This window comes from Mobula birostris, chromosome 13 (assembly GCF_030028105.1).
Source record: "Mobula birostris isolate sMobBir1 chromosome 13, sMobBir1.hap1, whole genome shotgun sequence".
Classification (NCBI taxonomy): domain Eukaryota; kingdom Metazoa; phylum Chordata; class Chondrichthyes; order Myliobatiformes; family Myliobatidae; genus Mobula; species Mobula birostris.
Window position 1 is genome coordinate 59,488,982 of NC_092382.1, and position 18,209 is coordinate 59,507,190.

Below are 18,209 nucleotides of genomic sequence, written 5' to 3' on the forward strand. Positions count from 1 at the left end.
TCAGAAAATGCAGGATAAAGGAAGGATGTGGAAGCATTGGAAAGGGTACAGAGGAGATTTACCAGGATGCTGCCTGGTTTAGAAAGTATGCATTATGGTCAGAGATTAGGGGAGCTAGGGCTTTACTCTTTGGAGAGAAGGAGGATGAGAGGAGACATGATAGAGGTGTACAAGATAATAAGAGGAATAGATAAAGTGGATAGCCAGCGCCTCTTCCCCAGGGCACCACTGCTCAATACAAGAGGACATGGCTTTAAGGTAGGGGGTGGGAAGTTCAAGGGGGATATTAGAGGAAGTATTTTTACTCAGAGAGTGGTTGGTGCGTGGAATGCACTGCCTGAGTCAGTGGTGGAGGCAGATACACTAGTGAAGTTTAAGAGACTACTAGACAGGTATATGGAGGAATCTAAGGTGGGGGCTTATATGGGAGGCAGGGTTTGAGGGTCGGCACAACATTGTGGGCCGAAGGGCCTGTGCTGTGCTGTACTATTAAAATGTTCTATGTTCTAAAGACGCTGTGATCACAACAAGGAGCTGCCAGTTCATTGGTCGACTCTGGTGTGAGTAACCTCATTTCATGGTTCTTAGGGCCATTAGTTCTAAGTCTAGCATCACTCCTGGATTCTCTCCAAACCCAAGACTTCAGCTAAAGACTCTCCTGGAAACCGATTCCATGCTTGCTACGGCGATAATGCCTTCTGACTCTGTCCCCGCGCCCGGGTTCTGCACTTGGGTTCGTCCACCACAACACTCGTGCAATGTGATTAATGTATTGCTTGTGCAAACAGTCAATAGATGCAATTATCACCTTTGCCCAGTAACTCATTCTATTGCACATGTTAAACACAGAAAAAATAATACACAAAGACATGGCCAAGGTAAAGGCAAACAAATGAGGTAACAGCAAATGTCACTTTTGCCCAGTAACAAGCCTCATTCCATTTAGTTGTAGCTGTCGTCCCTTACATCGGTGAAGAGACTATGGCTGCAGAAAATGTTTCTGGACAAACACGCACCAAGTACACCTTTTCTTCTTCGCTTGTTTTCCGTGTGTCTTGTGCATGCCCAGTAGGAGGAGATTCACCCAAATATCCATTCTAATGTGGACGGAGGTATTTTGAAAATCACCTGGTGTGGACGTCTATTGTTTTTATGCCAAACCGACGTTTTCAAAATTATCCGGTCTAGTGTGGACGTAGCCTGAGACTTTTTACAAGCCAAACATGGTCCCAGTTAGGCTAATGAACTTGGTTGTTCTAGAAAACATTGATAACAAGTTGGATCATCTGCAGCCAAAGCAAGAACAACAGCTGAAGGAATTAATTCTGAAGTTTAAAGATTTATTTCCCGGTGTTCCCAAGCAAACGACGGTCGCAGTACATGACGTAGATATTGGTCAAGCCAAACCGATTAAACAACACCCATATCACATGAACGTAGAAAAGTGTAAATTGGCTGAGCAACAAATTGAATATATGCTGAAAAATGGTATTTTTAGGCCTTCAAAATCAGATTGGAGCTCACCGTGTGTTATAGTGCCCAAACCTGATGGTACTGTTAGATTTTGCACTGATTATAGGAAGGTAAATGCAGTAACAAAAACAGATGCCTATTCTATCCCTAGGGTGGATGATTGCATCGATAAAGTTGGAAAAGCTAAAGTTATTATAAAGGTTGATCTGTTGAAAGGGTATTGGTATGTTCCATTGACAGACAGAGGTAGAGAAATTTCTGCATTTGTGACAGCTTCTGGGTTGTATGAATACAATGTTTTGCCATTTGGAATGAAAAATGCTCCAGGAACATTCCAGAGAATGATTGATTCTGTAATTCGAGGGTTAGAACACGCAATTGCCTATATTGGTGACTTAGTCACAGGGAGTGACACTTGGGAAGAGCATATCTCTGCAGTAGAAAAGCTGTTTGACAGGCTTTCCCAGGCCAACCTTACAGTTAACTTAGCTGAGAGTGAATTTGGCCCTGCCACTGTGACCTATCTTGGCTATGTAGTAGGTCGAGACAAGTTGGCTCCTGTTCAGGCAATTTCTGAAGTTCCTATTCCAACTAGTAAGAAGCCTCTTAGAAGATTTCTGGGAATGGTTGGATATTATCATAAGTTCTGTAAGAACTTTGCAGATATCGCTCTTCCTCTGACTAATCTCCTGAAGAAGGGTGAAAAGTTTGTTTGGACCGAGCCTTGTCAGGAGGCATTTGATTGATTGAAAGTTATTGTTTGAGATTAGGTCAATCAATGTAGTGTCATCAACAAATGTAATTAGCAGATTGGAGCTGTGGGTGATGACACAAGTCATGGGTGCACAGAGAGTAAAGGAGAGGGCCAAGGAGACAACCCTGTGGGGTTTGTGTGCTGAGGGTCAGAGAGACAGAGGTGAGGGAGTCCACTCTTACCACCTGCCGGCGATCTGACAGGAAGTCCAGGATCCAGCTACACAAGGGCAGGGTGAAGGCCGAGGTCTCTGAGCTTCTTGTCGATACTTCACGCCTTCATATGGCTACGGCTCTGCCCGTGACTGCAAGGAACTGCAGAGAACTTTGGAGAGCAGAGAACATCAGAGAAACAAGCCTCCCCTCCATGGACTCTTCCTACACTTCCCCTGTGTCGGAAAAGCAGACATTGTACTCAAAGACCCTCACAACCCGGACATTCTTGCTGCAAACCCGCTCCCCCATCGGGGAAGAGATTCAAAAGCCTTAAAGCGCGTACCACCAGGCTCAAGGACGGCTTCCTGTCTGCGGTTATAAGCCAAATGAATGGTCTCCAGTCCGATAAAATGGACTCGACCTCACAATGTAACTCGATGTGACCCTGCACCATATGTCTATCTGCACTGCACTTTCTCTACAGCCATAATGCTTTGTTACAGTTATTGTTTTGTCGTATATCAGCTCAATGTACTGTAGTAATGTATCAATCTGTGTGGAACGTAGGTCAGGCAAGATTTTCACTGTACGTGATGATAATAAACAAATTCCCTATTTTAATCATGTGGAAATATTAGACAGACTGAGCTGCTTTGGAGCCACAGAAGGAAACTTAACTGTTGTCATTTCTGAAGAATGCAAATAAATGGAAAAGGCTTCAATCTCGCATTATGATCTGCGGTAACTGGGATCAGGTGACCGGTGGTGGGTCTGCCATATCAATATCAGAATCAGGTTTAATAGCACCGGCAAATGTCATGAAATTCGTTGTCTCTGCGGCAGCAATAGAACCGAATTTATAGCAATAGATTTTAACAATTGTGATTTAAAATAAGAATATATATATATTAAATAGTTAAATTATGTAAGTAGTACAACATTAAAAAGAAAATGAAATAAACTATTTTAATTGTGTGGAAGTATTTGACTGACTGAGTTGTTGCTTTGGAAATTCTGGAGTGAAGCTTAACTAAACTGCACACATTTCTGAGAAGCTCAGATAAATAGAAAAGGCTAAATTCTCACATAAATGGGTCATACACCCAGAAACATTGGCTGCACTTCAGCAGGTAAAAACAGTGGAATGAAACATGCTGAAAATATTGCAGACAAAAACATATTGTCCACCCACAACGAGAGGACGTGACAGATCCGGATCTCACTGCCTTGTTTGAATGGGCAGAAGATGAAGCTACACGGACACGTAGAGCAGTGACCGGAAGATGCTGCAGATCTGCGGGGAAAATGTGAACAGGAAACGGGATCAGGTGACAGGTGGAGGGTCTCCCACCTGAACCGGTGACTCTGGTCCTCGCCCCTCACACGCTGCCCAACCCATCCGCCGCATTTCCCATATTATTCCATATTTACACTAGATACATATTTAGTTTTTCACTCCATATCTTCCCTGTCCCTTTCCATCCACCTCCAGGTCACAGAGTCACGGGCTCGATTCCCATCCCGGTCCGACACACAATTCAGATGCAAACTGGAAATGTGTAGGTTTCATTTAAATCAGTCTTATGTTCATAAACACTAATTTCCATTCACATTCCTCCGGCCTCACTGGACAGTAACACTGAAACAGCAGATGGTGGCCATTCACCCCCTCTAACCATCAACAAGATGGCGGCTGCTCTCCCATCTCAGTCACGTGTTTCTGCCCGATCCTCATTTCCTCGATCCCTCCGGTCTCCACACATCTGCTGGCCTCTGTTTTATGTCAGGACGATCACTGAGTCTTCACCACCCTCTGTGGTGGGGATTTACAGACATTCACCACCCTTGGAGTGGAGACATTTCCCCTCATCTCAGTCCCAGACAGTCCACCCCCTTTTTCAGAGACTGGGATCCCTGGTTCAACTGGTAATGATGTTATGCATTTCAATGTGTTCACCTCTCAGTCCTCGATTCTCGAAATGAAAGTGTTAGCGCATTTGATCTTTCTTCATATGATGACCCCACCACTCCAGGTGAATCTTCATTGCACTCTCTATAACAAATACTCTCTAACCTCTTTGTTAATCCTCTATGGAATTAACTTCCATCTTCTGCAGCCCCGTGTTGCCCCAACCACTCACCTCCCACCCCTGTCACTATTTCCACCTTCCCACCTCCCCCTCACCTGGACCCACCTCTCACTCCCCAGCTCTTGCCCCATCCCCACCCCTCACCTCTTTTCTCTGACTATTTCCCGTCCACTCTCAGTCCAGAGGGAGGGTCTCGGCCCGAAATGTTGACGGTCCATTCCCCTCCACAGATGCTGCCCGACCCACTGAGTTCCTCCGGCAGTTTGTTCTTTGGTCTGTGTGACCCGTGTTAGTGTGGGGAGCGGGATTTTACACCATATTCCCGGTACAATCTCAACAAAACACAAATAATTGTCACTTTGCCCGGACCATTGGCCCCGCTTGCAGGGCAACAGTCTGCCGGTGTTTGCCCCCAATGTGGTGAATCGCCACCACCGTGGGCTCAGACATTTCCACAGATGAGCCCCTCCTGTCCCCACCGGGACAAACATCCTGTCCGCCCCCTCTCTCACCGTCTTCATCCTCTCCCTCCCCGGGGAACCGGCATCAAACCGACGGGCCGAGCGGTCTCCTCCTACCTCTCAGCGATACATCAGACTCCGGCCGCAGGAGACGCTTCACAAACGCCCCAACTTCCCTCGGAGGGACATGGAAATAAATCAGAAAGCGGACATTTACTTTGGGATTTGCAGCTGGAGACGGGGTAACGCCCTCTCGGCTGGTCCGCCTCCACTATTGGGTGTAACCAGTGATTGACAACGCTTCGCACCAATGGGAATAGCGCAGCTCTGTAATCAATTCAATTCCTCTGTTGACTGCTCGGGGGGGGGGGCAGGGGCGTTGCTCGTGCTCAGCAGCTCAGCCGTTAAACCGAAAAAGCTCGAGCACAGCAGCGCGTGTGTGACGTAAGGCACCGCGATCGTAACAGCAGATGCAGATACGGGGAGACCATGGGTGACGTCAGGCGTGTGGGAGGGGCTGTTGTGTGACGTCACGTGAGGGGGAGGGCTTCAATTTTAAAACACCTTTTGTTGGGTCTGATCTGGAACAACAAAATTAAATTCGGGTTTCATCGGGACCGGATCCGGTGTTGTGAGATGTGTCCGGCTGTGCCGTGTTGTTGGTGGAGTGGGCAGCGGGGTGTTTGTCTCCGGGCTCTCTTCAGCCCCGGTTTTCACTTTGCGACCGAGCCCGGGCCGTGGGTCAATTCCTTGTGGTTCTGCAGGGGGTTTGGGGCGAAGGGACAGTCTGTCTGTCTGTCTGTCTGTCTGTGTGGGTCGGGGTTATGAGTGGGTCCCGGGACACATTAACTTGTAAACACCGGACCATCTGGTGAATTGGATCAGACAGCTTCGCTCGCCTGTCCTTTCAGGAAACAACAATTCTCTCTTCATATTAATGACTGTCTAAACTTGCTGTGAACAAGATTCTGTGTTACAAGATTGTGAGTTACAGAGTCTAGGACAGCTGTCACCGTCATGGGCTGCGAGTGCAGACAGGGATTGGGGTGACTGAGCTGTGCATCAGAGAAGGACACGGGTTTGTACAGCCTCCTGTGGGGTAGAAATGTCCACACGGTGAATTCGGATCTGCTGGCACATCGGGAGTCTGAAAGGGAAAGGGAATAGGGAAGGGGCTGAGCAGAGAGTTTTAACAGGGGAACCTGTTCAGGGGTGGAGGGGTACAGGAGCTGTCTGATAGATCGTTTTTAATTGTTTTTATAATCTGACAGATGGTGACTGAGGAAGAAGCTTGTTGACGGAAGATACCCGGAGGCGAGCGGCTCAGACCCGGAATCAGGAATTGAATTGAATTGACTTTATTTCTTACATCCATCAGGAGTAAAAATCTTTACGTTATGTCTCCATCTAAATGTGCAACGTGGAATCATAGTAATTTATAATAGTTTATAATAAATAAAACAGACAATGTAATATAGAGCACACTCAAGTCCCCGTGAGTTCATCAGTCTGACGGCCTGGTGGAAGAAGCTGTCCCGGAGCCTGTTGGTCCTGGCTTTTATGTTGCGGTACCGCTTCCCGGATGGTATCAGGAGAGTGACAGTGATGTGATTTCCTGTGTCACGGGTACAGACAGTCGTCTCAAGTGAGGAGTTTGTGTGGAGATGCAGCTTTCCTGGAGGTGGAGGAAAGAGGACACACCAACAGGTGGAACCAGCTGTGGGAAGACATGGTTTGTCAGGTCTGACGAACAGCTGAATGTACCATAACCTTCAGACTGAATCAGAAAACCATTCTGAGGGTATTTGAAATGTCAGAAGCAGGGGAGATGTGATCACATGTGCAGAGGGCAGGAGTTGTGTCTCCATCAGACCCTCAGTGAGATGGTTCAAGTTACAATGTGCAGGGATGAAAGCACAATGTTTGGGGCCGGATTTAATCACTGATTCTGACAGTGAAAGGGTTAGTTCTGCTGTAAGGAAACAACATTAATGGAAGACGACACAGGGACTTCATCAATTGCCAGTTGTTTAGCAGAAGTGACCAATTTGTACGTTACCTTGACAGAAACAGATATTCACAGTGGTGACAAAGGGGTTCAGTCTGGTTTATTTCAGGTTGGAGAGGGGTGTGGAGTTTTGAAATCAATGCCTTGCGGTGCCACCATCGTTAATTTGTCATGTCCGGAGTGGTGGATCACACAGCACGGAAACAGGCCTTTGGCCGGCCATACCTGTTCTGACCATCCACTCACTGTCCACACTGGTCCCATTTATCAGCACTCGGTTCATAGCCGACTGTATCTCGGCAGTTTCAATGCTCATCCACTTCGTAATGTTGTGAAGGGACCTGCCTTCACCACTACCTCGGACAGTGTGTTCCAGATTTCAGCTACCCTCTGAGTGAAAAATCTCTTCCTCAGATCCCTGTAAACCTCTTCGTCCTCTGTTTAAATCTGTGCCCTCTGATCAGTGACACCTCTGTCCCAGGATCGTGGCCGACATGGGCATCAGTGAGGTCTTTGACAAGGTTCAGCATGGTAAGATGCTGTGGAAAGTTAGATCACATGGGATCCAGGGAGAGCTGGCTAACTGGATGCACAGTTGTCTTGATGGTAGGAAGCAGAGAGTGATGGTGGGAGGCTGTTTATTGGACTCAAGGCCCGGCCCAGTAGGGTTCCCCAAGGTTACAACCATTGCTCTCGTTATTTATTGACATTTAATTATATTTGCAGTTACACAGTTTGTTGAATTATATGCAAACAACAGGAATTCTGCAGATGCTGGAAATTCAAGCAACACACATCAAAGTTGCTGGTGAACGCAGCAGGCCAGGCAGCATCTCTAGGAAGAGGTGCAGTCAACGTTTCAGGCCGAGACCCTTCGTCAGGACTAACTGAAGGAAGAGTGAGTAAGGGATTTGAAAGTTGGAGGGGGAGGGGGAGATCCAAAATTATAGGAGAAGACAGGAGGGGGAGGGATGGAGCCAAGAGCTGGACAGGTGATAGGCAAAAGGGGATACGAGAGGATCATGGGACTGGAGGTCCGGGAAGAAAGACGGGGGGGGGGGACCCTGAGGATGGGCAAGAGGTATATTCAGAGGGACAGAGGGAGAAAAAGGAGAGTGAGAGAAAGAATGTGTGTATATAAATAAGTAACAGATGGGGTACAAGGGGGAGGTGGGGCATTAGCGGAAGTTAGAGAAGTCGATGTTCATGCCATCAGGTTAGAGGCTACCCAGACGGAATATAAGTTGTTGTTCCTCCAACCTGAGTGTGGCTTCATCTTTACAGTAGAGGAGGCCGTGGATAGACATGTCAGAATGGGAATGGGATGTGGAATTAAAACGTGTGGCCACTGGGAGATCCTGCTTTCTCTGGCGGACAGAGCGCAGATGTTCAGCAAAGCGGTCTCCCAGTCTGCGTCGGGTCTCACCAATATATAAAAGGACACATCGGGAGCACCGGACGCAGTATATCACCCCAGTCGACTCACAGGTGAAGTGTTGCCTCACCTGGAAGGACTGTTTGGGGCCCTGAATTCCCTTCCTCCACTATCAACTCTGCTCTTAAACGCATCTCCCCCATTTCACGTACATCTGCTCTCACTCCATCCTCCTGCCACCCCACTAGGAATAGGGTTCCCCTGGTCCTCATCTACCACCCCACCAGCCTCCGGGTCCAACATATTATTCTCCGTAACTTCCGCCACCTCCAACGGGATCCCACCACTAAGCACATCTTTCCCTCCCCTCCTCTCTCTGCATTCTGCAGGGATCGCTCCCTACACGACTCCCTTGTCCATTCATCCCCCCATCCCTCCCCACTGATCTCCCTCCTGGCACTTATCCGTGTAAGCAGAACAAGTGCTACACATTCCCTTACACTTCCTCCCTTACCACCATTCAGGACTCACAGGTGAAGTGTTGAATTATATGCTCCACTTGATCTTTCATTGATCCTGTTGCTATTCTATAGATTTGCTAAGTGTTCCTGTAGAAAAAAAGAATCTCACGGTTATATGTGGTGACATATATGTACTTTAATGAAGGCAATGTGCAGGTATTTGCAAATAGGCAGTAAAAACAAAAGCAGGTCAGCATTGACTAGAAGGGCCGAAGGGCCTGCTTCAGTGCTGCTGGACTATGTGACTCCAATAATATTCTGATTTGTAATTTCCACAGTTAGTGCTTTGCTACTAAACACTGAACCCAGAAATTTACCCAAACGAGAATTGAAAGTCTCTTAGCTGGCGACAAAAAGCGTTTACAAGCTGTGATACTTACCAAAGGGGGTGTTACTAAGTACTGACCATGCAGGGTGCCCAAACTTTTACTTCGGGCCCTTTTCCTTTTTTGCTATTTTGAAACTGTAAAAGATGGAAATAAAAATGTAATCCTGCTTAAAATATTAAAGAAATGTGCCATGTTTGACTTTGTGCCTTTTGGAAATCAGGTCATCTTTTACTCGCTTAACTATTCACAGTAACGGAAATTTAACCAGGGGCGCCCAAACATTTGCATGCCACTGCATATATCCTGTGACTTCCAAACTGCTTCCAGAAATTCCTGCCATTGCTGCTATGTTTTCATCCTGCCCATGTTCTTTTCAAATCAATTTTGACCAATTTTTCTCTCATCCCTCTCTAATTCTCTTTATTCCACATCTGACTTTAGATTCTCCTTCTCTAATGTCAGGGTGAATTTGATCATATTAAGATCACTTGCCCTTAAGGGTTCTTTGAACTTAAGTGACCTAATGAATTCTGGATCATTACAACACCCAGTCCAGAATAGCTGATCCCCAAGTGGGTTCAACCACGAGCTGCTCTAAAAACGCATCTTGTAGGAATTCTAGGAATTCCTCCTCTGAGACCAACACCATCCTAATTTTCCTAATCACCTGCATGACAATCCCCCATGAGTATTGTAACATTGCCCTTTTGGCACACATTTTCTATCTCCCATTGTAATTTGTGGACTACATACTCACTACTGTTTGGAGGTCTCTATACAATTCCCATCAGGGATTTTTTTTTACATTTGCTGTTCCTTAATTCTACCCATGGATTGTACACCTTCCAACCCTATGCCACCTCTTTCTAATGATTTTATTTAATATTTTACCAACAGAGCCACACAACTCCACTACCAGCTTGTTCTTTCAAGAAGCATGTAAGTATCTGATCAGCAGTCGTGATAAGAAAGACAGGCCAGAAAACTTAAATGAGATACTCAGAAAAATGAATCATCACTATGAAAGAAAACATTAACCAGTGGAATGAGTATGACCCTCCGTGATCTGGGCCGTCAATTATGTGTCGGGCAGCACCTAATTAATTAGCATGTTTATTTCCGCTTTTTTCTTAAAGATGTGCTGTGTGCCCCCCCCCGGCTACCGCTGCATTCTCCGCGAATCACTATCTGTCTGTGATCTGGGGGTTGGGGTGGTGGGACACTGGGGTGTCGTCTGTTTCCATCAGGCAGGCAGCTCATCTTCTCCTATGTCTGCCCACCTCGATGTCGAAGGTCGAGGTTCGTTGTCTGCTGTGGCTGATGTGGAAGGCTTGCTTGACTGCTGAGCCTCGCACCTTTTTAGATCATACAGTTCTTTGTAAGCACTCAAATCATCCTGCAAATATCCCCTAAACCGACGTACCCTTTCAAAATTAAAGTCGTACTTTATCATTGCAGCGAAAATCTCACGCAGTTGCTTCACGTTTATTTCACTGATGAATTCGGTTTTGATTGTGATCCTTTCCTCTTCCAATTGCATCAGCTCTTCATCTATCAGTTCTTGGTCATGGGATGCCAAAACCTCTTCAACATCATCTTCGTCAGCTTCCACAAACCAAACTCATGTTGTCCTTACTTCGTTCACGATGATCAAAACGCTTAATTATGTCTAATTTTACGCTGTGTAACACCCTTACGATCTCTTTCAGGCTTTTCCAATACCTTAGAACTCATCTCGCTAACGGCTGCTTAATGCAATGTGTTTAAGCAATCCCAGCGAGAATGCCATTCCGAATCCGGAGGGAGAGCGGCTGCTCGGGGCGCGCGCTGCCTTTTTTGGCTCACTGATTTTTTCGTGCACTGATTTTTCTGTAACAGTGAAAACACCTTCTGTTAGAGAAAACAGGGAACTAATGTAGGTCTTTTGTAACAGTGAGGTTTCATAAAGCGAACGTTTGAAAAGTGGGGTACACCTGTACAGGACAGGATGGTTAACAAAAGGAAAAAAAAAATCAAAAGTAAATGAAGTACAAACAAACAAGGCAGTAAGTGCAGAAAATGCCAAGAAAAACCAGAAACAATCCAACACATTTCAGAATCCTGCAGCAGTTTAACTCAATGTGATAACTTACAGAGGTACAATCAAGTGGCAAATATCACTCACCAAAATCTTGCTTTAAAATTCAAACTCATGAATGCCCTCCATCACTTCATAAAGGCACCATAAATTCAAGCCTGATCCAGTTTTATAGTCAAAATCTTACAAATTATTTGATAATCAATACATTATTACAGATAGGATAATCCATAATAACCATCTGGATATAATATTACAGGATAAACAAGCAGGAACAAATCCCTCAATAAATAAAACCATTCCCAACACACATGTTCCTCGACCAGTGGAGCACCTCACCACAGGTATTGTTTGTGTCATCAGTCAGACAACCGAAAGATTTTCTCCATCAATCAGCTTCCAAATGTTGCTAGTCTGACATTCGTTGCCATGCCCCGCTGCTGATTCCCTTCTCCTCGACTTATTCAGTCTACAGAAAGTTCAAGGGAAACCTCTTCACCCACAGAGTGGTGACTGGAACCTATCCCATAGGGAGAGCCAGAGGTGAATAACAGGGGAGGATTTAAAAGGACTGTTGTGGAACTGAATCACTGGCAGAGTCCTGCCGGTCTGAGTTGACTCTCTACTGTACACTAGTCATGTTATGAATTCACTAAGTACCATAGACAGAGTTTAAAATAGAACTGATTTACTTGTCTCAGATCCAGAATATTAAACTCCAGTCCCATTAAAGGTGAATATGCAGCAGAAGAAACTCCTTCCATGCCCGGTGACCAGGGTGCAGAACCGGGTGTGGTGAGCAGCAGCAATAATTGCAGAGTTCAGCACTGACAGTCACTCTCGAAATTGCATTCAGCAACCGTGATGGCCAAACATCCAGCATGCAGCTTATTGAAACTTTCTCCCCAGTGTGAACCCGGTAGCGTGTCACAAGTGTAACATACTGTAAGGTTTCACTGCTCATGTAATGGCCTCTCTGCAATGTTTCACTGCTGAGGTAATGGTTTCTCTGTCGCAGCAATGTTTAGGTTACGACTAGAGATAACAGGGTTTTGGAGTGCAGGGCTATCCACTGACAGAAATGTTCTTCCTTGTGAGTCTGGAAGAGAGATTTTCATGGTCTTTTGTCGGAGAGAGATGAGAAGACACGAATGGAGAGAGTGGGCCCTTTTATCTTTTTTTGTTTACTTCACTAACCACATAGTCAAAGTAAGAATTATAAAGCTCAATCACTTAATCACATATTGTGTACTGTTTGTTATTTTGGGGTACTGATTTGTAACAGGGGACACATCACGAAGCATCCACCCAAATGAGATTTCTTAAGTTTGGCCAGGCTGAGGGGCTATCACCCCCTATATTAAGCAGCTAGCCGAAGCGGGGGTTATATAAGGTTAGATGACTAAGCGAATCGCTTCCCACGGTCAGAGCAGGTGAACGGCCTCTCTCCACTGTGAACTCGCTGGTGTCTCTGTAGTTGACATGACCGAGTGAATCCCTTCCCACAGACTGAGCAGGTGAAAGGCCTCTCCCCTGTGTGAACTCTCTGATGAGCCACCAGTTGAAATGATGAAGCAAATCCCTTCCCACAGTCTGAGCAGGTGAATGGCCGCTCCCCAGTGTGAACTCTCTGATGGACCTTCAGATGAGATGACATAGTAAATCCCTTCCCACAGTCTGAGCAGGTGAATGGCCTCTCCCCAGTGTGAAATCGCTGATGTATCTTCAGTTGAGATGACGAAATGAATCCCTTCCCACAGTCTGAGCAGGTGAATGGCCATTCCCCTGTGTGGGCTGACTGGTGTGTCACGAGGTGAGATGACCGATTGAATCCCTTGCCACAGACTGAGCAGGAGAACTGCCACTTCCCAGTGTGAACTGACTGGTGTCTCTGTAGGAAGGCTGAATCAGTGAATCCCTTCCCACAGACTGAGCAGGTGAATGGCCACGCCCCGGTATGAACTAACTGGTGTCTTAGTAGGTGAGGTGACAAAGTGAATCCCTTCCCACAGTCTGAGCAGGTGAACGGCCGCTCCCCAGTGTGAACATGCTGATGTACCTTCAGTTGAGATGACGAAGTGAATCCTTTCCCACAGTCTGAGCAGGTGAATGGCCTCTCCCCAGTGTGGAGTCTCTGATGTACCTTTAGTTTAGATGACCGCGTGAATCCCTTCCCACAGTCTGAGCAGTTGAAAGGCTTCTCCCCAGTGTGAACTCGCTGATGTATCTTCAGCTTAGATGATGAAATGAATCCCTTCCCACAGTCTGAGCAGGTGAATGGCCTTTCTCCAGTGTGAACTCGCTGATGTACCTTCAGCTGACATGACCGGATGAATCCCTTCCCACAGTCTGAGCAGGTGAATGGCCTCTCTCCAGTGTGAACTCTCTGATGTACCTTCAGTTTAGATGCTGAAATGAATCCCTTCCCACAGTCCGAGCAGGTGAATGGCCAATCTCCAGTGTGGATTCGCTGATGTACCTTCAGCTGACATGACCGAATGAATCCCTTCCCACAGTCTGCGCAGGTGAATGGCCTCTCTCCAGTGTGAACTCTCTCATGTACTTTCAGATTAGATAACCGAATGAATCCCATCCCACAGTCTGAGCAGGTGACTGGCCACTCCCCGGTGTGAACTCGCTGATGTACCTTCAGTTTAGATGAGCAAGTGAATCCTTTCCCACAGTCTTTGCAGGTGAACGGCCTCTCTCCAGTGTGAACTCGCTGATGTACCTTCAGTTTAGATGAGCAAGTGAATCCTTTCCCACAGTCTTTGCAGGTGAATGGCCTCTCTCCAGTGTGAACTCGCTGATGTACCTTCAGTTTAGATGAGTAAGTGAATCCCTTCCCGCAGTCTGGGCAGGTGAACGGCTGCTCCCCGGTGTGAACTCGCTGGTGAGCCATTAGGTCAGATGACCGAGTGAATCCTTCCCCAGAAATTCAGCAGATGACCAGCCTCCGCCTAGTGTGAATTGACTGGTGCGTCCACAGGTGGGAAGACTGACTGAATCCTTTCTCACACACAGAACAGGTGAATGGCCTTGCCCAGTGTGAACCTGCTGATGTTCCTTCAGTTGAGATGACCGAGTGAATCCATTCCTGCCGTCTAAGGAGATGAATGGGTTTTCCCCTGTGTAAAATGATGGACGTGCCAGTTGGTCAGATGATCGAGTGAATCCCTCCCCACAGTCTGAGCAGGAAGGATGTTCGACTGAATCCTTTGCTCCACTTCTTAAATATCTGGACAGAGACAGCAAAACTGGCGTGTTGTGTTCAAGATTCCCGTAGACAAATTCCTTGTCATTTTTAACCTGTAAAAAGATTTACAAAATCCATCAATGTGTGAAGGACAACATTTCTGGTGAGATCACTTGAGTTGTCAAGGTGTAATTCGACATCAAACTGTTACAGAGAATTTCAACCCAAGTTGGAGAGAGAAATTATTTTCTAACTGGGCACAGTGCTGGTATCTGGAATGACCATCAAACTCTCTGATGCTCTTCCTGTCTCTATAAGAATGGGGCATTTCTGCCATCTCCAATCTGTCACCTGGCTCAGTTTGACTCTCTCCATTGGTATTATTCCCTGTTCCTGCTGAGCTGCATGGGTGCCTGGCCCCACAGTAAATGAAACACTCTCACACAAATAGCCTTTGTTGACGTGCAGCTGGAATTTTCTTTTATGTACTGCTAATTTAAAGTGCCACAGTTTTAACACCATGTAAATATCTCCTGCTCAGATGTATGGTTGGTCTGCACAGCTGTTAAAAGGAATTAGAGTGAATATTAGTGTTATTTCAGGTTCTTGTCACAGTCATAGAGAAGTACAACACAGAAAGAGACCCTTCGGCCTATCTAGTTTGTGCTGAACTATTTAAACTTTCTACTCCCATATCCCTACCATCCAGGTACCTACACAAACCTCTTAAATGTTGAAATTAAGCTCGCATGCACCACTTCCGCTGTTCATTCCACATGTGGATGTTCGTCTGTGTGAAGAAGTTTCCCATCATGTTCCCCTTAAAGTTTCACCTTTCACACTTAATCCATGGCCTCTGATTGTATTCTCATCCAATCTCAGTGGAAAAAGCCTGCTTGCATTTACTCCATCTATAACCCTCATAATGTTGGAACACCTCCATCAAATTTCCTGTCAATCTTTTATATTCCAGGGAATATAGTCCTGATCTGTTCATTCTTTCCTTATAACCCAATTCCTCCAGATGTGACAACATCCTCGTGAATTTTCTCTGAACTCTTTCAACTTATTTTACATTTTCCTGTAGGTTGGTGACCAAAACTGCACACAATACTCCAAATCAGGCCTCACCAATGTCTTGTACAATGTCAATATGACATCCATCTCCTGTACTCAGTACTTTGATTTGTGAAGGCCGATGTGCCAAAATCTTTCTTTCCATCCTGATCAAACTGTGACACCACTTTCAGTGAATTATGGACCTGTATTCCCAGATTCCTTTCTTCTACAACACTTCTCAGAGCCCTACTCAGAGCAGTGTGTAAGACCTTGTTCCTATCAACATGCAACACTTCACACTTGTCCGCATTAAATTCCTTTTTCCGTTTTGCAAGCCATTTTTTCAGCAGGTCCAGATCACACTGCAAACCATGATAGTATTTCTCACTGTCCACTACACCACAAATATTGGTGTCATCCACAAATTTGCTGATCCAGTTAACCATGTTACCATCCAGATTACTGATATAGATGACAAGCAACAACAGATCCAGCACTGATCCCTGTGGCATAACACTAGTCACAGACCTCCAGTCAGAGAGGCAACCATCTGCTACCACACTCTGGCTTCTCCCAAAGACAGTGTCTCATCCAGTTTACTATCTCATCTTGAATGCTGAGTGACTGAATCTTCTTGACCAACCTCCCATATGAGACTTTGTCAAGTGCCTTGCTAAAGTCCATGTAGACAACATCCACTGCCTTGCTTTCCTGATAACATCTTCGAGAGACTCTATAAGTTTGGTTGGACATGACCTACCGTGTACAAACCCATGCTGCCTATCCTTAATCAGTCCACATCTATCTAAATAATTGTATATCTGCTTCCTGCATGTATGTTCCAATAACTTTCCCTCTACCGATGTCAAGCTCACCAACATACAATATCTTACTTTATTTTTTAGAGCCTTTCTTGAACAACAGAACAACATTGGCTGTCCTCCAATCCTCCAGTACCTCACTTGTCACCGCAGATGATTTAAATATCTGTGTTTAGGTCCTGACAATTTCTGCACGTGTCTACCTCAAGGTCCCAGGGAACAACTTGTCAGGCCCTGGGGATTTATCCATGGTAATTTTTTCTTACGACAGCAAACACCCCCACCTCTGTAATCTGTACAGGGTCCATGAAGTTGATGTTGCTTTCCCTCATTTCTATAGACTCTGTGTCCATCTCCTGTGTAAATACGGATGCAAACAAATATTTAAAATCTCCCCCATCTATTTTGTCTCCTCGTATGGATTATCATTCTGATCTTCCAGTGTGGGCATTTTTCTGCACTGACCTTCTCCATGTCTCTATGACAGAGAAGCTGGGCAAATTTGATTGTCGGGGAAACTGGTAGGAATGACAATGGAGCAGCAAAGGCTGGAGTTTCTGGGAGCAATTCGGGAGCTGAGTGATAGACACATCCCAAAGAACTGGAAGCATTGTAAAGACAGGAGAGCACAACCGTGGCTGAAATGAGAAGCCAAAGCCAATGTAGAAGCAAAAGAGAGGGCAAATAATATAAGAAAAAAACTTGGGAAGCTTTCAGAAACCAACAGAAGATAACTAAAAAGAAATGTCAGATGAGCTCAGGGCGTGGAATTATGTTATTGTAGTCGCTATGATTCTTGGTTGCACCCAACAGGCTGAGGCATTCAGAGAAACAAAATATCAGGGGCCTCAATATAAGACCATAAGACCATAAGACAAAGAAGCAGAAGTCGGCCATTTGGCCCATCGAGTCTGCTCCGCCATTTTATCATGAGCTGATCCATTCTCCCATTTAGTCCCACTCCCCCGCCTTCTCACCATAACCTTTGATGCCCTGGCTACACAGATACCTATCAATCTCTGCCTTAAATACACCCAATGACTTGGACTGCACTGCTGCCCGTGGCAACAAATTCCATAGATTCACCACGCTCTGACCAAAAAAATGTCTTTGCATTTCTGTTCTGAATGGGTGCCCTTCAATCCTTAAGTCATGCCCTCACGTACTAGACTCCCCGATCATAGAAACATAGAAAATAGGTGCAGGAGTAGGCCATTCGGCCCTTTGAGCCTGCACCGCTATTCAGTATGATCATGGCTGATCATCCAACTCAGAACCCTGTACCTGCCTTCCCTCCATACCCATTGATCCCTTTAGCCACAAGGGCCATATCTAACTCCCTCTTAAATATAGCCAATGAACTGGCCTCAACTGTTTCCTGTGGCAGAGAATTCCACAGATTCACCACTCTCTGTGTGAAGAAGTTTTTCCTAATCTCGGTCCTAAAAGGCATCCCCTTTATCCTCAAACTGTGACCCCTCATTCTGGACTTAAACAACATCAGGAACAATCTTCCTGCATCTAGCCTGTCCAATCCCTTTAGGATCTTATACGTTTGAATCAGATCCCCCCTCAATCTTCTAAATTCCAACGAGTACAAGCCCAGTTCATCCAGTCTTTCTTCATATGAAAGTCCTGCCATCCCAGGAATCAATCTGGTGAACCTTCTTTGTACTCCCTCTATGGCAAGGATCTCTTTCCTCAGATTAGGGGACCAAAACTGCACACAATACTCCAGGTATGGTCTCACCAAGGCCTTGTACAACTGCAGTAGTACCTCCCTGCTCCTGTACTCGAATTCTCTTGCTATGAATGCCAGCATACCATTCGCCTTTTTCACCACCTGCTGTACCTGCATGCCCACTTTCAATGACTGGTGTATAATGACAC

General features: G+C 45.8%; 1 protein-coding gene across 1 annotated transcript in view; it reads right to left on the reverse strand.

Annotated features, from left to right (window-relative positions):
* Positions 1–8,932: 8,932 nt before the first annotated feature.
* The window catches only part of LOC140206882 (uncharacterized), a 45,811-nt gene continuing 36,534 nt past the window's right edge, over positions 8,933–18,209 (reverse strand). Inside the window, exon 3 of the mRNA XM_072275153.1 lies at positions 8,933–14,058. Within this exon, the coding sequence (XP_072131254.1) occupies positions 12,646–14,058 (1,413 nt within the window). The 3' untranslated portion in view covers positions 8,933–12,645. The remainder of the gene's footprint in view (positions 14,059–18,209) is intronic.